Source organism: Poecile atricapillus, chromosome 5, assembly GCF_030490865.1.
Source record: "Poecile atricapillus isolate bPoeAtr1 chromosome 5, bPoeAtr1.hap1, whole genome shotgun sequence".
Classification (NCBI taxonomy): Eukaryota; Metazoa; Chordata; class Aves; order Passeriformes; family Paridae; genus Poecile; species Poecile atricapillus.
Genome location: NC_081253.1, coordinates 33661064 through 33683200, shown reverse-complemented (window position 1 = coordinate 33683200; position 22137 = coordinate 33661064). Strand labels below are relative to the sequence as shown.

Here is a 22137-nt window from a genome sequence, read left to right as displayed (position 1 = left end):
CAGAGCACTTTATTTTTGTCCAGTGATTATCAGGAAGGCTTCCCGGGAGGAGCTGGGGATTACAGGACAAACAGCACAAAGCTGTAGGAAACCAGGTTTTGGCAGTTGTGTTGCAATTTGCTTTCTCAGCTGCCCTCTCTTCTGCAGGTTGTCTCTAAGAGGCCTTAAAATGGGTTGAAATACAGTATTTTTGAGCATTCTTGCTGAGATTAATTTTGGGTGTTTGACCAGAGGCTTTCTGTTGTCAGGGACTTTGCTTTGCCTTTGAAATGCCATCTAGGCAAGGAATAAACAGTGGAAGTTGGCTTATCTTAAACACTGTTAATCTGAACAAACTGGAAACAGCATATTAATTTGAAATATTGTTTGTAGGCTTCTGAGTTTCAAAACAGAAATAAATAATAAATGTATCTCCTCCTGGTCTCGAGGAATCTCATTATTAAGAAGAAAATTTCAGGTTTTTATGATGCTGAAAGATGACTCAATTTACAAGGAGAGAAGGCTGCTACAGAGGAGCCTTAAAAAGCCTCATGCAAGTAGAGTTTTATTGTCATTGGAAATTAAAAGATCACAAATAAAAAAATCCACTAAAAGACAAAGCAATCCTCCCCCCAAGCAAAAATCCCCCAGAACACTGTCTGCAGTGTTGTGTAACCAAAGTGATAGTGTTATGCAAGGGGGAGAAGAGTCAAAAAGTGAAAGGATTGTAAACAAGAGCTGGGAAGGGAGGGAATGCCACCCTGTGTGCTGGGTTGTGGCTGGGTTTTGTTGTGTTTCTGTGCTGCTAATCACCAACATGAAAACACTAGATTCAGGATTTAGGCAAATTCGGTTGAGGTAAGCTGGTAGAGAAAGGGTAAAATGAAGAAGTGTCAAGGGATGAGGAAGAAATGAGCAGAGGGAGAGGAGAGGTAGAGGAGCAGGAGTCACTGGGGGATGAGGAACCTGTAGCTGCAGTGGCGGAAGGGAGGTGGTCAGGCTGTGGTAAACTACAATTCCCAGCCATATCCTCATGGGTAATTAAGGCATTAGGGTAGGATAAGCATAAAGTCACTTTAAACATCAGTTGCTTTACTTTGTATGTCTGGTACTTGTTTCTTCCCTTCCCCAGTACTTATTTAATATCAGTTTTTCTTTTTACAGTACTTTTTAGTCTTTTAAGTGGAGTGTTTATTCAAAAGATGAAAAGCAAACTGCCAGTTTAACAGAATTTCAACTGTTCTGGTTTTGAAACCTCAAGTAAAAAAAAAAAAAATCTGTGAAATGGTTTACCTATGACAAAAAAAGTTTTTCTCAGAATGAAAATACTCTTCCAGTATACCATTCTGCATTACTTCTGTTCCCTCCCTCTTTGCCTTAATTTTTTCCCCCCTCGAAGATTTTAATTTTGCTCTGGAAACTCACTTCCAATACAGGTGGAATGAAATAATTTTTGGAGCTTTCTGCCAAAATTAAATAAAATTTGTAAAAATTTAAATTGTGTAACTTTGTCAAGCCAAGTACTTGTACTAAAATTCGTTTCTAATTTTTTTGCAACTGATACTTTGTTTTGCTCTTGTACCTGTGACTTTTTTTGTGTGTGTGTGTGTGAACTTGGAGAAATTCCAAGGGTTGGACACTGTGGCAATAGCAGCTTTTAGAAGTTCTTTTTGATGTCACTGTAGTGAGATGAGCACACCCAAATGTCTCACACTGTCTTCAGGGCAGAAACATTGTTTGAAATTTCTAATTGAGTGATTTCCCTCTTGAAAAGTAGTTTACTTATTTTTTAGCTACGTGTCGTTTAAGTATACTTGGTCAGGCACTCTAAATTAGTTAGTGATTTGTCAACTCTCTTTAGTTCAATGTTTGTGTTCCATATGAGGGTATGAGGGTACTTTGATTTCTTCCCCTCTTTCCCCTAGAAGAGTTAAAAAGAAGTACCTCAGATTAAAATAAATAAATAAATAAATAAATTGGTAATGGCGTTCATTGCGGTTTTGGAAATTTGAAACTGCACCAAAAGGGTATGTGGTATTTGAGGGAATGTGACTGAGTTCAAACACAGCCCTATGAAGTTTTGTGCTGCCAGTCCTTTGAATAACCTCCATCTTCATAGAGGTATGTGCTCCACATCTCCAGAGTACTTTTTTGCTTGAGCAGCTCCACTGTTTGTGGATGTTTCCTGGGTTTCAGGAGTAGCAGCCTGTGCCTGTTAAACCACTCAGACGAAGGGAGGTGGATGGTAAAGTCAGAACAGTTAAAAATTCATTGCTAAGTGCATGCGGATACCAGGCTGATGATGCTCTTCTTGGAGATCATCTTGGGGGGTCAAACACAGGCTCCTGAGCTCACATTAACCCCACAGAGGAACTGTTCAGTTCTGTGTTTTAGCCATGCACAATTGCTCTGACTTGCTATAGTTATTTGCCATTATGTTAGGGGCAGGGAGGCATTGGTGTCTGAATTGATACTCCTTTGGATTTACAAATTTGCAGGCCTGCTAGCTTTTACAAGAGGAAGGACACGAGTCAGCCACATGCTGAGAGCATTGCTGAGTCACCAGAGCCTTTAGAATTTGGGGCTCCAGTTCTCAACAGTGCATTTTCCTGTCTGATCCTAGAATGGGGTTCATCCTGAACAGCTCCAGTCCATTGGGAGGACTTTGTGCTGAGCTCCTCTTTAGGCTGAAGTTATTGGCTTATTTATAAAGGTTAAAATCTTGGGGATTTTAATGGTATCATTTATGATCAGCAGCAGCATTACCAAACCTGATCTCAGTGATGCTAGGAGGGTGATGTACAGAGAAGAAAACTTTATGGATGAAGTGCACATGTTGGAGCAATGAAAGGTGAATAAAGCATACAGAGAGTGGTAAGGCATTACTGGAGTATTTGGCTCTCTATGTTTTGCTTCATGTTTTGAGGGTTAAGGAGCAAGTATCCCAACTGGTATTTCTCAGCTCTCTAAGTTTCCACATCTCACTTTAATGTTTGCACTTTCAGTATAAAAAAACTGTAGTTATAAACAAGCAAAGGCTTCAGACAGGTATTTTCTTAAAATCCATATGTGTCAGTCTCAGAATCATTGACCCCTTATGGGATCTGTGCATTGAAAATTGCTGAGCTAGGCAGTTGCTGTGGAGATCAGGGAAACTGGAGACATAAAAAGGAGAACAGTGGAAGTGCTGCTCAACTAGTACACAGTTCAGCAGAATTTACTGTGGCATTACTGTGCTGCACTCACTTTTGCTCCTGCTCTCTGGTTTCTGGTTTTGTCTCTAGTTTCTGAATGAAAAGCTGACGGGAACTTATCTTTCAGGCTTCTGCAGGCCATGTTCAATTAAATCCTTCATTGGGTTTTTTTAACCATCTCCTAAACAAAGCTGTAAGTACTGTGCAAGTGATTCCTGTGTGGAACAGATACAGTATGACTTGGCAGCATAGGTGGTGATAAGAAGGGGTGAAGGCTGACGTTGGTCTTTTGATCCCAAAGTGTGGGAACTCTTTGTTAATTGGCAAGCTACAAGCAAAAGGATTTGTCAAGGAGAACTGTCTTTTCTCAATTTGTTATGAAAAATAATCTGTATGTATTACACAAATATTGCCTGATGAATAAAGAGTGGTATACAAAGGTACTAGAAAGAATTCTCTTATGGTAGGAAACTTCAGAACTTAAGAGTTTTCTGTTTTGGAAGCATTGGTTTCTAATGTGTATTTATATGAATATATAATAATTAATCAAATTCTTGCTTTACATAGATTTACAGTAAATATGTTTCTCCCAGTAGTGCCAGTCACATTGCTCAAGGTCATGTTTTTCAGTTTGGGCAAGGTTAGATGACAGACCTGAACTTTTTGGGTCTTATTTCTCAGACTGATAGGATCAAAAATGAAATGAGGTATGAACAGTTATTCTCCTGAGATGTAAACAGTTTCATTGCACATGGAACAGCCTCTGAATGAAATAAAGAAAAAACAGAAAGAGTGTTCTTGTTTGACTTGGGAGGTAACATAGTCTGTGTTCTTTAGATAATGTCCTTTCGTATGGAGTTTTTGAATGATGTTGAAAGAATGAAATGTATAACAGAGTTGTTGTATTTGTACTGTGTCATGAAAATGAAAAAATTTACATGGCCCATGTTATTTTCAGGTTTGCTGTAAACTACCTACCGTAGCTATAATGACACCAGCCGTCAGAGAGGCAACAACAAAAGGTCATGGTATCCACTTGTCACCTTCTTTGTCCTCTAGAGCTATGGAGTCTGATACAGCTTTGTGCGTGGAAAATTCCAGAGCAGTGGAAGAGAAGATAAAAGAGGACTCCATTGCACAGATTACTTGCTCAGTCCTGGGGTTTCCCACTGCTGAGCCCAGCCTCAGGAATGATATCTTCAATGTGCAGCATTTTGGTTCCCCACCATCCTCCAAGTGCTATCAGTCTGTCTTGTTAATGAGTACAAATTCTGCATTTAGCAGCAAAACTGGTAAGCAAACGAAAGCAGGAGAGCCTGGCTGCTCCAAGATGAGAAAGCCATTACATAATGGTGCTGACACATCATTTGGTCATATTAATCGTTCAGAACCTGAGCAACAGGTCAAAGGCGCAGCGTTTTCAGAGACCACATCTCCAAACTTGGCAGGAATGCAGAGACTTTCAGGTTCAAGTGTAACTGAATCCAGTAATGCAGAAGAAATGCAACTTTTAAATGGTAAATGGTACAAGAAGAATGGGGTTTTGGGTAGGGCTTTGGAAGTCTGCACTGAAACAATAAAAGGGGATTTATTACACCAAATTCTTCACGGGCCTTCAGAAGGGATTTTGAGCTGCACCCAGGAGGAGGTGTATGCTCGCTTACTCCAGTGTGTCACTAAGCAACAAATGGAAATCAGTCGCGCCAAAAGAACTCAGAAGCGTTTACAAATGCTCCTGGCAAAGCATGTTATCAAACACTGTGATCAGCAGCTGAAATGCTTTGTGAAACATCAGCTTCAGAGAATGAAGGTTTTCCATGAGCCAGCTAGATTTTTGAGCAATAGCTCCCTCAGATGCACTGAAGGTTGGCCGGAAAACAACACAACTACTTCAGAGAGTAGTTTGAGTGTGGATGTACAGAACGGAGTTAGCGTTGCACCAGGAGAAGTCCGTGGCTTTGCACTTTCTACTGGAGGGCTGCTGTCTCGTGTGGAGAAGGACCTGGACTCTGATGCAACCTGTAGCAGCTCAGATGAAGATGGTGAGGAACAGACTGTAAGAGCAACTGTGGAAGCGTAAGTGTTAAATTCCTGCTTAGACTCATGTGCTTCTTACTTATAAATCAGGATGGAAAGGTCTAGTCCTACAGATTCCATCTTGTATGAGTAACCTCGCTCAATAGATATTCTTACTGAAATCAGCAAGACTGACAGTGTGAGCTAGGTTTGGCAAAAAGTAAGAACTTGTAATTAATGCATTTAAGGAGCAGTTGCTTTACTAGATTGCAGAGAGCTAGCGTTGGTACTGCACTCTATCAGTTTGCATTACATCAGTACTGCTAATCCTCAAATGGTGCTGTAAATCAAACAGTGGTAGCTATAAATACTTGGGGCCAGAATGAAAATAATTTAAATTTTGCTCTGGAGTTATTAAGAATTAGTCAATATTAGGATCTTGAAATCCACTATATTGTGATAAAGAGTAAAAATTAAAAGCTATCATTTGATGCAGCTTTCAAGTATTTGGTGGTTGGTATATTGAAAAAGTTTGGTTCTTTAACTTTTAATTTTAAAAATATGAATTTACTTACTGAAGTCACTCTGCAACTATGAATGTAGCTAGCAATGGTGTTTTTATTGTTGCTGATACCTTTTTCAGGAAGAACCAGAGGGAAATACATATCATTAACTGGTAGTGTCTTAAGTTGGCAGGAATCCTGTCAATACAATTACTGTGGCTTTGAAAATCAGTGGTGGGCAAGAGGAGATAGTAAAATGTCTCTCTGATGATGATACAACCTTTTTTCCTTTTTTTTTTTTTTTTTACCTCTACCTTGCTACACTTAATCTCTTCAGTCAAGAAATTTTAGAAAGCAGTGAAAGGACAGCTGCTTTCCTCTTCCCAAAGCTTGAGATACAAGCATGTCTTAAGGTTTGTTGGGATACAATAGTCAGGACTGTCATACACAGAACAGAGCTGCACACAAATGCAGGAGCTTTGTAGGAGCTTCATGACAGTCATATTTCACATGGGCTCTTATAGACACAGGGTTTGTGTTTACCAGTCTTTCCTTTCATACTCTGCTGTTAGAGTGTGTCTAATAAAAATAAATTTAAAAACACTTAAAAACACTTAGTTCCCATTCTACTTCCTGAAAAGCATAATGCTCAGAAGAAACCAAGTAAGCTTCTGAAACTGGAAGAGCTTTTCCCTGCTGCATGTTTCTAGCTTCAGTCCAGCAAGGCTGTATCAAATCTCTGCTGTGTTTTGCTGAGCTCTGTAGGTCTGAAAAACAGAGGAGAAAAGTTTTCATTTCCTTTTACGTATTGTCAGAATGGTAAATACTGTGCTGAAGTCCAGCCAAAGCTGGAGTTAGCAATGACTTGCCAGCTAAGTTAGGAACATCTTAAATATTTGAGTTACAAAATAATTATTCTTTTGAAATATTTTAATAAAAAAATATCATTTGGGCTCTCCCCAGCATAGGAGAATCCACATTCTTCTCGTAATTGATATACTTGAACTTCTGAGTAATAGCTCTGCCTCTAGGATTCTAATCTTGTGATTACATGAACTGAAAAAGAAAACTCTTGAGAAATTCTTGATTCTTGAACGGTAGTGGATAATGCAAAACTTGGACCAAAGTTTTGTGTGATGGTTTTCTTTTTTCTTCCTGCCAGGGACACTTGAATTTCTAACTCCCCCTGCCAGTCCTTTACCTTTATTCCTTCTTGTGGCTTTTGGTAGTTATCTTTCCACTTAAGGCTTACTCAGTTTACTTTGTTGCACCGATGAAAAAATCCGCAGAGGATTATTAAGTGCAAACCCATCACTTTTGGCTCAGGAAATCCCCAAGCTGCTATTGCTGGCAGCTGTGGGAAGCGCTGCTCCCTCCATGCCTGCAGTTATAGCACTGTTATCTCAGCTATTCCTAAGAGGCAGGAGAACTGGCTAAGATGATCTGTAGTCTGTCTCAGTGTGGCCCTTTATTTTGGGTTGTTTATTCTTACCCCTTTTTTTATGTTCTTGCTGAAGAGCAGTTGTTCAGCAGCAGCGGCCCTGCTGCATTGGCAGGGAGAGAATCACTGGCGTTTGAGGTGTGCTGCTGGGCCAGCAAGCTCAGAGTTAAAAGTACTGCCTGATTTAAGCCAAAGACTTGTCTGTGTGCCTGGGCTGAGGCAATGCTTGAATTAACATTGCAGTGAGGATAGGCTGTCTCTTATTTGAATTTATTATTATCTCCAGCTTAAAATGTTTTTCTTCATTTCTCCAGCCCTCCTAAGATTTGCCTTTGTGGCTAAAATGCTGCCCTTTTTCTTCTAGGTAACAGAGGTAAATCAGTTATTCACCAGTTCAGCTGGTGAGATTTGCTGTTTCCTGAGCTTTACCACTTTAAGGCCCTCTGGATTGCCTTTCATCTGGACAAAAGAAACAAAGTTAATACCCTTTTTTTTTTCTGCTGAGTGGATTTACATGCTTTGAATTGCCTTTCTCTCCTCAGGAATTGGTTATAAGTGCTTTCCAGAAACAAGGGGATCATGTAGGTGAGACAATACTCATTTCCTCACCTGTGTGGGAATTTTTATTTTGCATAGTGAGGGCTTTTACTCTGAATTCCTCTGTGATATTTTTCATAATACTTAACTGTAGATACTATAAGGTTCAAGTAATGTAGTGATGAATGGAAAGAATTTTTTGGTTTTGCCCATATCTCAGTATATGATTGCATTTAATTTGGGGGTTTAGTCATACTGGTGACTGATTATAGTTGTGACTGTAGTGTTTTTCATTCTTTTTATGGGGGAGGAGCTATCAATCCAATGTGGAAGGCAGGGAAGAATCTGCAATTACTGTGCCTACCTGAGAACAGCCCATTTGCCATCAGGAGGGAGAAGCTGATTCCAGCTCCAATTCCTCATGCTAGTTAAAAAAAAGTTATTTTTAGTGTTTTGAACCTGTTCATTCTCATTATCCTGAAAAGAGTTTTTCCCAATGAGTATTGACATAAGCTCTTCTGAGCTGTATCTCAGTGCTTTGTGGCTTAGGTAAGATTGTCTTTATCCATCTATTTCAATACCTTTGTTGTTTAGTTGCAAATAGCTGTTGTAAGATATTTAGACCATTGTTCCTGCATTACATAGATTGTGTCCTCAAGACAGGAAGGATCCTTGGTCTGCTGGTGAAGGCAGTTCACAGTACTTTTTGAATTTCCCTAGTTCCTAGAGTAATTGGAAAGGCTCATCCCATTTCAAGAGCTTAAACAAACATACTTTATTCATTTGAGTGTTTGCTAGAATGAAATACAAAAAAACAGTTGGCTGTCTTCAGGATCTTTGTCGATTTGCTGTTACTGTCAGCTCATGAATGTCTTTAACCTGTCAGTTTTCATAGCACCACATTTCCAGCAGTAATTTTTGGTGTATTTTAGTACATTCTGTCCTTTAGGCACAGGAAATTCCCACTACCCAGGGGATGTGGTATTCCTTCTCTGTAGTTTCTAAAAGGCAGCTTTTAGGTGCTGCTCTCTGGCTTGCTGTTAGGTGTTACAAACCAGAGCACCCAAAGAGGGCAACACAAAGCTGGTCATGAGTAATTCCTTTAGGGATTCATAACTAACACTTGATATGCAACATTGCACCAGCTGAATTTACTTCAAACTTGTTGATCTTTGTGGTTCATGAAGATGAAAGATTATACATAGAAATAGTCATGGATTTCAAACAAGGTGAATTGGATGGTGATGTGAGCTCAAAAGTTTTTCAACAGCACAGCTCTATTCTGGGAGCTGTGTGTATCCTGTGAGGCAAACTCCACATTCTTTTTGATGTACTTTGTGTCTATTCCTGATGTAGTAGGAAGTACAGTGTACCACAAAGAACTCTGATGCTCAGGTGCTCATTTGGGAAACCTTTAAAATTGCAGAGTGTAGTACACTACATATGTGATCTTCCAGAATCGAAAGATACATCACTATGGTTCTTTGAAGAAACAGCTGCTCACTCCATCAAGCAGTAATACATGCATCTAATCAATTAGAAAGAAAAACTGCTTGCAATAGATTTTTCTGCAAAATAAGTAGCTCTTTCTACTCATGACAAGTCCTGTGCCTTTTTTTCCCAGTTCTCCTTTCCCTATCCAAATACAATCCTTTTGCATTGTTCGTTGGGATTTTCCCTCTGAAATGTTTTCATGCTTTTTCCTCTGATTTCTGAAAGACATGTTTTACTGATTATCCTCCAGCAACCTCAAGCCTGATGAAGACACACTGTTATATTTTTTCCATGCCCACAGGGTTTGTTGTGCCTGGAAACTTCTGTAATAAATGTGAAGAGATAGTAAATCTTTCTTCTTTTTTTTTTTCTCCTTTATTTTTTCCCCCTTAGGTTACTAGTTGGAAAGAGAAGATGGGAAATCTGCTTTTAGTACAAACATGTGATGGGGAGGAGAGCATTAAGGCAGAGAAAATACAAGAAGGAAGAGAAAACACTATGACTAGTATCTCCAGATCTAATCTGTTTGTCCAAGATTATTTTCCATTTTTCCTAGCACTTTTTCTTGTACTGAGCAACATCAATGCAGTACAGCACTGCTCAAGGGACAGGGTTTATTGCAAGTCTTTGAGCCATGTTATGAATGTTTTTGCAAGGTCAGGTCCTAATTTTCTACAGTGAGCTGTAATTTCACTTCATACCTGATATGATAACTGAATTATGAGTTTGGGAAGAGAAGTAAGAGAGTCTGCCAGGACAAAATGCTGCTCTTAGGCACAAACCCCCACTTGTTTCCTGGTTTTAAGACCTTTTGTTTCTAAGTCCAGGAAATGTCTTATTTGCATAGAAGATTAATATGAGGGCTTTTGAATAAGTATAAATTCATTGGTGCAAATAATGTGCTGATTTAAGAATGTTTTATATGTTGCTTTTTCAAGAATTCCATTTTCTCAATTCTTGGCTCCTATCACTAGGATGTGGGAGGAGAATGAAAGAAAAGATAAAAAAAGCTTTACAATATCTTCTGATTTAAATGTAAGGTTACACGTATTATTTCAGAATATATTTAACCTCACATGGTTGGGTTTCCATAAGATGAATTTATAACTTCTTTAGGGTCCCACGTGCATTTACTGTTTTGCTTTAGAGATCTCATGTGCAGCAATGAAAACTTGCTGTTGAGCAAGACTTTGTTCTCACAATATCAGAGTAATGCTCTTGTGAGTGGGGATCCTGATTTCTAACCTGTAATTACATTAATATTTTTGGAGGTGCTGAAGGCAAACTGAAAGGTTTTAGTGAAAAGCAGAAGGTTTGACAGGTTTTAACCTGCAAGGAAAACTTGGAACTGGGAACCTCAAATCATTTAAGTTAGATGGGTGTTGAATTCATATTAAATAAAAACTTGGCATTATTCTTCTTAATAACTTTTTAATACACAGTCAAGATAGCCTAGTAGAATAGCAGATCTAATAAGCAGGCACATGTGTATGCATATATAACCTTGTATGCTTAATTAAACTGGAGACAAGAAGAATTTGGTGCTTGATGTCAGGTGCTGATTAATTATGGCTAGCTCTTTTCTTTCACTAAGCTGTGAAGAGTGTTTGTTTTAATTAAAATAATTGTTTATAAACAACCATGAACTGTCTTTATAACTTCTTGTAAAGCAAGGGCAGTGTTATTTTGGTTTATAGCTAACAAAGGGATATACCCAGTGCCTTTGAAAATCAGCATACATGGGCCCCTGATACAGGAAATAATTTAAGCACTTTCTTTTTCACATGAAGTAAAAAGTGTGCATAAAGACTTCCCAAAATAGGAATGCTTTCCTGTAACAGGGTTTCATTCATACTGCTAAATATGGCTTAGGAATGTGATGTTAGATGTTGGATTTAAATATATTGACCTGTGCTCTTTTTTTACTGAAATGACTGTAAATTATTTCATTTTCATCCACTCACTTTGCCTAGCTCTTGTGAGTCAAAAGAAGTCTTCTGTTGGGGAATTTAAATCAATTCAATTTTCAGTTAGCAAACTTCTAATTACTGATACTGGTGTTGGAAAAACAAATAAACCTGAAGGTCTATGCTTGAGTATATGTGCACTGTAAACTCCCTTTCTGCCCAGCCCATGGGGTAGACTGAGCAGCAGAAAAATTCAGTGGAATACAATCCCGGGCTCATACAAAACACCCAAATACCAAACTGTTCAAACCTACATTATTACACTCCCCAGCCCTTGTCCCTGCAGACTGAACTGATGGGTTTAACCTCAGAGTGAGCTCCATCCTTGCCCTGCAGAGCAGCCAGCCAGGTTCTCTTTGGTTCCTCCTGGATCCATGACCAGCAGGGTGTCCTCTGTGTTCTCAGTGCCGGAGGTTTCACACTCAGCACAGCCCCTGGAGCTTCCTTTCCCTCAGGGCTTGAAGTGGGACCCCTGCCATAAGTGTCCATCTGCCCTCCCAGCCAGAGGAGCACTCTGCCAGCTCTCCCATTAGCCCTTTGCCCAAAGCATTCCACACGTGGGGCACATTCCCAGCGGTGGGACGTGGACATCAGTGTGTGGTGATATCTTTGCTGCTGCTCCTGTTCTTTCTCACCTGATTTCTCTGTCATTGACTTCCCCACCTTCCACACCCCCTGACTCTGCTAGAAGTCCTGGCTGGGACAGTTTGGTACGGCTCTGTAGGGCTGTAACCCCTCCACTCCCAAAATTTCCAGTGCATCTAGCATGAGCCTTCCAGGTTCAACTGTTAGTTCTCCAAAATGTCTCAAAAATAATATGGTTCTTATACATTTTACCTTGAAATCTGATAGTATATATGCATATATATATATATATACTGACTTACAAGGTGCAGTTAGAGGTTACATGAATACCATACCGATCTTTCCCTTGTAAGATTGTACATACAAATTTTGGAATAAACTTCAGTGGCTGGACTGGATTGATATGCTGCTTGTGTGCTGTAATAATGTTCTATTTGCACAAATCTTTAAAGGAATGTATTTTGTAAGTTCTGCCTTATTTTATGTTGTGCTACAACAGACGTAGCACTGCTTGGTTTCTTTTTGAAGGGCAGTTGTGTAATACTTAGAGAGAGTTTCTAGGCCTGTGTTCCTGGTGTTTTGTTGTTAATCTATTGATGTTGTGCCATTTCAAAGGCAAGAAAAGAAGCTCGTTTCTAGGCAGCCCTGCTGTGCTTGAAGTTTGTTTCTCTGCATTTTAGCACTACCTGCTTCTCTGCTTCACATTGGACTGATGTACAGCATGTTGGGGTGCTGGAGCAAACAATAGAAACTTAAAAATGAATATTAAAATATTTTTAACAAAAGCCATTGGCAGATACTTAATTTACAACATTTTTTTCTTTTTAATTTTATTAAGAGGAAATGCTGCTGGTTGTTTACCTTTTGCATGTTTTTTTCTTTCTGGGCAGTTAATATTCTGCCTGACTCCACCTTCACTAATCCATTTGGCCTTTTATAATTAACTCAGCTCTAAAGAATTACGTAAACAGAACTGGAGGTGAAGAGCACCGACTATGTTGTGAAGCCAGCCATTGGAAAGATTCACTACTCTAAGAGATCCTTTAAGAAACTGAAATTTTAATTTATTCTTTCCCCAAACTGAGTTAACAATTCAGTGCAAGTATTACAGTTCAGTTTCCAGTATAAAAAAGCAGCAGTAGCGAAATCCTTTGCAGGAACCCTGTAGCAGGCAAATAGTGTCTGTGGCATCTCATCAGTTTGGAAGATGTGATTTCTCAGATGAGGGAGCATATATAGTGCACCAGCGAAATTCTTCTGAGATCTCTCCCTTGCTAGCGTATCTAAGCATGGAGACTTTCCCTTTCCATGTTTTCAGTTTTCTTCTACAGATTTTTTTCTGTGAATATTGATTTTCCTCTTCTGTCCTTCCCACTGTCCCTTCTCATTTTGTGGAAGAGGTAAAAATTTGATTCCATTGCTACTTAATTCCTTGCTACCTAATTTTTTTCCCCCCATGAATTTTCTCTTCAAGAGAAAAATCACAGCTATGGTTGATAATTTCAGGTGTTACTGCATAAATTCCTCAGGCCTGATGCCATAGCAGAAATGTTCAGCCAGATACATTTTTTTTTTTGTTTGGGAAGATAAGATGTATATTGTATATTATGTACTGGTATCAACATGCGTTATTGGATGCAATTCTGAAAATATTAAGTGGCCTCAGTGTGTCAGAGATGGTGGGAACAGGCATGGATTTCAGAAATTGTTGTAATAAGCAGTTGCTGATGTCTGTAAATGATAGGGGAGAACTATAACCCATGTTTTGGGAAGCTGTGTAGTGTTTCAGAGGAAATTGTCTGCCAGGTAAAATTCCTATTAAACACCAAAGGAGGCAGCAACCTGGTAGGATCCAGAAGAATGACCTGGCTGCAGATCTTCACAGAGATTGCAGGCTAATTTTGAGCACTAGAGAAATCCCCTCAATTGATGTTTTTGAGTAGGAGTGGGGGCGGGGAGTGCATAGCTTTGTTTGGTGTTGGTTATTCCAAAACAGCAGCCTGCTGTTCCTGGATAGTCTGAGCAAAAGCTGAGAGTGAACTGCCACGGTAGATAATTAATGTTGATCAGCCTCAATACTATTTATCGGCCAAAATCATTAGTTTGTTCTAATCTTTTTTGCACTCAGGAATGCATAGAAGAGATTGCATTCATAAAACAGCACACACTGTTTTTTTTTAGTTATGTAGGTATTAGGGGTTTAACAGTTAACTGATCCAGGGGAATTAATGCTTCAACGGCAACTGAAGTTAGTTCATTCTGAAAACAAACATTAGGTGTGCTGGAAGAATTAGTCCTTGAGAAAGCATTTACGGGTCATTTAATAGTTGGACGTATTTGTTCAGCTATTACAAGTGTTGGAAGTCTTGTTTGGGAGTAGGCACACACTTTTATCTCATAACTAAAATCTAGATATAGTTATCTAAAATACAAGCATAGCTGAATTCACCTAATTTGAATATTTTATATTGTATAATCTTCTAGTCTTTGTAGGTAATCTCTTATTTACTGTCAGTGTCTGCAGAGAGAAGAAAAATGGACGTATTGAATGTCTCCACCATGTTGACCAAAGGTATCAGAAGCCCTAGGACCATATTGGTGGCTTGCAAGAAAACACTTGTATTCAGGACAGTTGCTTTTTGGGCTTTACCATGTGTAGTCAGAGAACTGAGTGTAGTGCTGGTGAAACATTAGGGGCAGCTGAGGAAGTTCACAGCTTAGCAGCTCCAGTCCTGGAGGGACTCACTCCACACTAGTGTGCTGTGGAGCATTTGTGATCGTGCCATGTGGAGAGTATTTGTATTTTTGTACAGCTGAGTGAGCTTCCCAAGAGCATAGAGGGATGAGTGATTTTTTTCCCAGTGTTTCATGAAGCTCATGATGAGTCATATGATGTCTGGAAGGAACTTAGACTGGAGAACCTTCTGTTTTCTTTCTGCTTTTCAGTTTCCGGAGATCAGTCCTTCATAAAAACAGTAAACTTCTGCAGTTGTTTTCAGTGACTCCCACTGAGGAGGGTGATTAGCTCTTTACCCTGAGGGTAGAGTCACTCTGTGGTTTATGAGCTGCTTCTTGCTCCCAAATACTTCACTGCTATGTGATTTGCAATAGGCCTCTGTTAGCCCAGGAGCTCCCAGTGAGGGGAGAAGAACCAGCAGGGATGGTAGAGGTCACTTTAGGACTATATCATCTGAAAATTGGGTGCCAGAACAATGTGGATTAGACCATAGGGAACATCACCTAGCAGAAAGAGCAAAATACCCCATGTTGAGAGACTGGGCAGAAATGTAAGTGTAAGATGTCAGGAACAACTGCCCTTCTTATGTTTCATGTAGAATTTTTGAATTGGAGGATTTTTTTTCCCACTCACACTATGTGAGTGCCTTGCTCTCTGGTTTGTGTGCATTTAAGAGTGCTGTTACTTGAAAATTGGTGTTTTTAAAGCCTTTTGAAAGACAACTGTGTTATGGGTTGTCAAATGTTTTTTTGAGTTTTGATCTGGGTCTGTTGCAAGCATGCTCCTTTCCTGTTTAGCAGGAAGCATCCTGTCTTTGTCCCTGGAGACATGTCATGGTAGGTCATGTTACTTGTTCTCACTGGGAGTTATAAAGGTGGAAGGCTTTAGTTTGCTTTTAATTTTCAGCATATAAGATAACTTGTGGAGAATCTTGTCATGGTCACAGGACTGCACAATCTAAAATACTCTTTCCTGTGCTCATCATACCTGCTTCAACCAACCTTCCTAGATACTTAATGCCAATTCCAGGTTCTGTGTGTCTTGTGCATTTTAAACACCTCTCTGTTTCTCCATCATTTATGAACTGTTTTCAGGGTTATTGTTTTGTTTGCTTATAAAAATAAAATATGCCTTTAAGGTTAAAACTCCACCTACTCTCATCTCCTGTAAAGTAAAAAACCCCAAACCCACGCACAAGCCCCAAACAGCAACATGTGTAGCACAGCAATTTTATCTTGGTTAGCAGCTCCCTTTTGCATTCAGCTAGGTTGCCTGCATTTGGTTTTTTGGGACAAGCTGATCTTAGCTATTGGGAAAACATAAATCTCACCCAAAATACAATGGAGGCCTCAGAAATACTTCTGAGAGTCCTGTTGTGTTCTGCAATGTTGGTTTGGTTATGTAAAAACATGGTTTGTTCTCAGTGTTTCTCTTTGAGGGAAGATGAGGATGCTAAGGGGTTCATCTGTGCATTCTGTCCTTAGGTCTGAACCTTCCTCCAGTCGCAGCAGCAGTATTGACTGTAATAGCAGTTACTAGTGCTCTGTGCTTGCCTCTTCAGCCTCAGCAGAAGCAAGGAGGTTTGATGAAACGCTTACACTGCCTCTGCTGTCGCTGATGATCCCCAGCTGAACTCATTTCCATTCTTTGGGATGCCCTAGTACAGCCTGAATGTCTGCTCGTAGCTGCATTTTTGATCATACTTTGTTTGCATTTGTGTCTGTGCTCGTTGTGCCTTGTTCTGCTGCATTTCTTTTCTTTCCTTCTCTTGTAAGTTGTGCAGGTCTGACCTGCAGTCCAATCAAAATAGAAATGCAGGCAGGTATTTCACATGGAAATAAGTTGCCCCTAATGCAATTCTAGCATGTTTTCCTAGGGCAATTTAAATGAGAAGTTTTATTGATACAAAATCAGTATTGCTCTATTCTCTTCTAGTAGTCCTGGATGAATGTAGGAGGTCATCTGCAGATTTATAGTCAGTGCAAGAGGAGTAATTTTATGTGCAAACGTAATGTTCCACTGTACTACAGTACTGAACATGGGGAACTTCACCAGTGTAACATGGTTTATACTGAGTTGCTAGCAGAAGAAGGATTTTTGGAATTCCTGTGGAGGATGTATGATCTTAGAGTCAAAAGCAAGGAAACCAAGTAAAGATACTTCGCAAAAGGAGCACACAGGAAACGGGACAGACAGAAACATCTTTTTTCTTGTCTCATTCCCAACACAAAACAAGCAGGAGCTTCTACTTTAGCACCTGCTTCTGACTTCCTCCTTCAGTGACAGGCCTGGTTATTTTTGTAACTGTGGTTGGTTTTTTGGTGGGTTTTTTTTTCATTCTCTGAGCTTGCAGAATTAATGAATTCTCTGAAGCCACCTTGAAACAACTTCCTTTACTGAGTAAATGTTAAGCTTTACTGTCTAGCATCCCAGGAGCTGATTGACACAGGTTTGGATTTTGTTTCAGCATTGGTTTGGGGTTTTTTTTTTGTTTCAGAAATAGGTTATCATTTGTCACTTGAGGGACCATACTACTTTGCATGCAAACAGCTCACTTTAGGAGTATGAGGATAGCTCATTGTGATTTTATTTCCTTAGGAGTTACAAGCTTGACTGAAAGATTTGTAGAGAAATAGGCTTAGAGGAAAAGATGCTTAAAAATAACACAAGATCAAACAAATAGGAGTGACAGGGATGGGAACAGAGTTCATCAATCCTTCTGTCTCTTATCCTGTCTGCAATGCATCAAAACTGGAAAAGGGATCTAGACTTAAACTTGCTTCAGTCATGCTGCCCCTAAAATTAAAAGGAACCTGCAGCAAGTGTCTAATCCATGTCACTGTGTAGCTGTCCAAGTCTTTGAGCAGGCACTGGGCATGGGGCAGCCTGGGCTTACAAGATGGAGAAGCTAAAATTGCTTCCTTTGGCCTGAGCATAAAATGTTTGTGCTTAGTTCTGTGGAAACCTTTCCTTAGAGTGGGGCCTAAGGACATTGTTACACAGTGTAATTAAATGCTGTTATTTTAATTATATAATAGAATTTAAGCCTTAAGAAATACTTGCATAGTGTTTTAGAATGAAGCAAAAACGTACTTAATAAGTTTAACAGTGAATGCAATTGATTCAAGATTAAATAGTGTGTATAAGGGGAAAAAATGCAACCACTTTTGAAAAATAACTTGTGATGTAACTTTGCAGAGGATTCTTGTTTATGTGTAAGACCGTAATATACAGAGATTACACATTTAACATTCCTTCTGCTGTCAGCTGTGATTCGATACTGGTTGTGGATTCCCCTGTGCCACACTGATTTCATGCAGTGTAGGTGACCTAAGTCCAGTTCTGGCCCTTTCCATTCTGCTTCTTGTTTTCCAGCTGTGTACAGGATACTTTACTTTTCTTTTCATTTGCTTCCCTCTCCTCCTCAGTCTGTTTGAGAGTAGCTCACCTTTCTCCCCAGACTGTTACATTTAGTTTGGGAGGTGAATCTGTGCATGCGATTTATTTCCTTTCACCTCGGCTTTCTTTTTACAATGTCCTGGTTTGTGGGGTATCATCATTCATTTGTTCAATTGCCTATTGAGAAAGGAGCAGAAATAAACACCTCAATACTCCTGTTAGTTTTTTCTCAGTTATCCTCTTTAATTCCTTTTTAACTTTTTTTCTTCTTAAAATTATTAACTAAGGGATTTTTATAGATTCATTAAGCAGCTCTTTCTTATGACTAGCTTTTTGCCAGACCAGGGTCCTGAGACAAGTCATAACTATTCCAGCCACCACACTTGTGTGAACATATTTAATTAAAAACTTGGAATTCAGATTCCCTCCCTTTCCCAGCAGAGCGTATTTTATGACTTTCAGGAGCACAAAAATGCAAAAGCTGTCAATTCCAGAGAAGTTCTTGTCAGGAAGACCTGGTTAAAGCATAAGTAATTGTGACTCTTTACTCTTTGCTGGTAATAATGGGAAGATAAAGAGAAATAAAAAGAGGCCAGAAAAATGACCATTTTCACAAGATGACTTCATATGCCTTTTTTTCCTTTGGGACAATTACTTGTAGAATATATAAGATACAAGCAATTTATTATCATGTATATTTACACAATTCTTTTAAGTTTCTTTTTAGTAGTAATCCACATAGCTTCCTCACAGAATTTGTATTTAAATTGGATTCAATCACCATAATTTTCTTATGTTCATTTTTTCTGTGTATGAGAGAGCTTAAACTGGTGATGAGTTATGTGGGAGGATAATTTATGTTAAAAAGGGAGAAGATGATGTATTTTAGAGGTGACCTAGCAGAGACTGTGTCTATCCTTACTATTTATGATAGCTAAACTAGACTGAAAGTTCTGAAATTTTGAGTTATGTTTTATAATATTAGCGTTGAAAATTTTAGGATTTTCAAATTTGATGGTTCCCTACTCCTGCCAGGATATGTCTAGTATCTCCCACTGTGTTATCTTTCTTGTTGAGATAGCTGACACAAAATTCTGCATGAAACAATTACACTTGCATTATGTTCCTGTGCCAGTTCATTGGTGTCTGCTGTTTCTTGTACCTTTTGTGATATCTCAGTGCTCTTCATTGCCTGGGGAAGAGGAGATCATGTATTTTTCATATGCAGAATTTACAGTGTCATCAAGGATCTACATCCAGTAATTATCCCAATAACTTGAGGAAGAGCACATCTTTTCTAGAAGTTTGATTTTTGATTTTACAATTTTTTAATTAGCTGTGGCAAACTACTTGGCAGCTTCACTGGGGAAAAAAATACCAGCTGCTCTCTGTAAATAAATTAACTCAGTTAATGGTAGGATAATTGTGGAAGTTGCATACTAAAATACTGCATTGTCTTTTCTGTGTTGCTTAAACTTATTGAATATTAAGATTGTTCGTTGCGTGGTATGGTTTCCTCATTCATTTATTTAACATGTAGGTTAAAAAATGTTTGCTGATACTAGTGATGAATTTAGCATAATAAAATGAAGGTGTTCTCAATGTCAAGTACCAGGAGGCAGATTTTTTTGTATTGCAAAAAGCATCTATTTTAAACAGTAGTAAGAGTGATCTGAGTAAACTAAACTGACACAGATATTTATGAAACAGCTTGAATAAAAGAAATTGAAACTACTTTGTTGAATTTTTCAGGCAGTGACTTGATATCTAGTTGGTCATTGCTGGATGATGTTTTATTTGATTCCAGTTCTTAGCAAACCATATTTGTGAAAGCTTGTGGGTGGAAGTATGGTGTAAGAGTTTGGATTCTTGCTGGTGGAGTTACTGGAATTCTTTACACATCTGTAATCAGCCTTAACTGATAGAGTTTAGTAATTTATCCAGCTCTGAGTTTTATAACCTAGAACAAAAAGCTAGCTTAGTGTGGGAATAGCCAGTGAGCATGGATTGTACTGGTTTGGGCCAGTTCTGTTGCTGCAGGAATAAGCTGATGTGAAACTGGATGGGTATAATCAGATATCTTCTGAAAGCAACTGAGATGCTTGCAACATGAGGCAGAGCAGCTGTCAAAAATGTTCTTGTGCAAATGTGGTTATCTTTATTTTTGGACTAACCATCATTTTGTCTTCACAGCAGCTATACTTCTGAATGGAAGTGGCTTGCAGACAGAGCTAGAATTGGCAGCCGTTGGACATGGCTTCAAGCCCAGATTTCAGAACTAGAATACAAAATCCAACAACTAACTGACCTTCACAGGCAAATACGTGCCACCAAGGTATTGTCTGAAAGCTCATAAATGGGCTTTTCAAATCATCTTTTGCCAGTGTTTCTTGTAATATTTATGTATCTTGTTCCTTGTTGCTGTTCTTTTCTTTGCCCTAGACTTCTTGGGTCTTTGCAGGCTATCACCTGCAGAGTTTAATGGGAAAGACTTCAGGAGCTAAAAACTATTGTACTTTAAACACATCAGTGCAGGACTGTGATTTGGGAACTGTTACTTTTGAATCTGTTATAGTGACTTTGTTAGTGGCTTTCAGGGGCCACCAGTACTGTATTTATCACTGGTTTTTCCCTCTGCAGGAAAGGTGAGATTGCCTTTTCAGATGGGATTTTCAGTTATTAGTTTTCAGGGTGGGTTTTTTGTTACTTGCAGTGCATGTTTATTCTGAGGATTAGATTGTTAATGTTTGTACAGCACTTTAAACAGGTCAAGGATTAATAATTACTAAAATTCCAATGTGTGTAATTCATGTGCTAGTTTTTGTAAATGGAACTGTCTAGACAGTGGGAAAGTGACATTCCTAAACCATTAGTAATCTAGCTATCAATTTATTGGGTTGCTCAGATCATTCTCGCATAAAAGAAGCCAAACCTGTGTGAGGTGGTGTGATATAGAGAGGTTTTAGAGCAGGGATCTTTGACTCTTCATCAACGAGCCTCATGTAGGTTCTCTGGTGTGTGTTGGGGTCAGATAAGCACAACTGAGAGGAGTGAGAAGATGCTTCAGAGTTCATCTGGCTGAACTCCCTCTATGGGACTTAGAGGGAGTTTAAAAGGAAAGGAAAACCATCTCAGAGAGTATTTCCCTCTGAATAAATAAAAGAAAAATTATTCCATCTTCTCCTTTTGCCCTCAAAGCCCTTCTTTTCATATCCAGCTTGTCCCCAGTCAGGTTTTTCTTTACAAAGAAATGAAGACCCTTTGTTTAAGGGTCTGTGTAAGGAGATTTTATATTTTGGTGAAGGGTGAGAATGCCCATGGTTTGATGCTGTCCTAAATACCAGACACACGCACACTATTATATCCAAAAGCTGTCAGCCTTTATGATGTCTTAGGTCAGATGAGCTACAGAAGATTGAGAAATAAATATCAGAGAAATAAGAGGGAAAACATTATTTTAGTCACGCATTTTCTTTGGGTGGTATGTTGGTTTGGAGCCAAGTCATCTTCCTGGTAGAGATTTTTAGTGGCATTCCTTTCTGAAACTCCATGCCCATTTTACCAGCTGTGATATTTAGTGTTTGGCACTATTTGTGTCCCATAAGAGAAGGCAGGCACCTATTTTCTTCAGCTGGATTTTTTTTTTTTGTGGACATGTTTCTAGTACACCAGTGTAGCAGCTACAGGACATGTAGGCTGATAGAAGAGCTCTTTGTTTTCATTTAGTGGCTGCAAAGGAATGACACAATATCATTAGAATTTGCATGCTGTTTAGTGGTTTCAGAGTGTTTTTGATGTGCTTTGAGTGGAAAAAAAATGTGATTCATAGCCAGGGAACAACGATTTCCAGCAAAAGGCCACTCCTTGAGCACTGTGATGCAATAGGAAGGGAGAGGAGTAACTTGTGGGCTGTTTCCTGGCCTACTACAGGTGTGTTTTCTCCATTTCTACAGACATAGAAGTAGCACCTCTGGATATCTGAGAGTCCTTTCAGAAAAAAAAAATAAAAATCTATATCTGCAAAGCAAAATAATTCCATTTGGGGAGGAAGGCAGTCATTGCCAAAACCTACTGATTGTAATCCATTAACTTGTAATATAGTCTGTATTAGTCTTCTAATTCTTTACTCTTCCTCCTTTCTTCTGTGCCTATTCCATCTCTCCCATTCCATACGTTCTGTCAGTTTTACTCTTCCTTTTCTGCTTTCCTATTTCCATGCTTGATAAACAAATTTCTAAAGCTTAAAAAAAAATAAATCCATTGGAAGCATGTGTGTGTGTGTGTG

General features: G+C 39.0%; 1 protein-coding gene across 5 annotated transcripts in view; it reads left to right on the top strand.

Annotated features, from left to right (window-relative positions):
- The window catches only part of KANSL1L (KAT8 regulatory NSL complex subunit 1 like), a 60030-nt gene that overhangs the window by 2104 nt on the left and 35789 nt on the right, over nt 1-22137 (top strand). For 3 of the 5 annotated variants that reach the window (XM_058839475.1, XM_058839476.1, XM_058839479.1), the window contains exons 2-3: nt 4132-5249; nt 20046-20187. In XM_058839475.1, coding sequence (XP_058695458.1) covers nt 4162-5249; nt 20046-20187 — 1230 coding nt within the window. In that variant the 5' untranslated portion in view covers nt 4132-4161. The remainder of the gene's footprint in view (nt 1-4131; nt 5250-20045; nt 20188-22137) is intronic. The other 2 variants (XM_058839478.1, XM_058839477.1) reach the window with 2 other exon arrangements.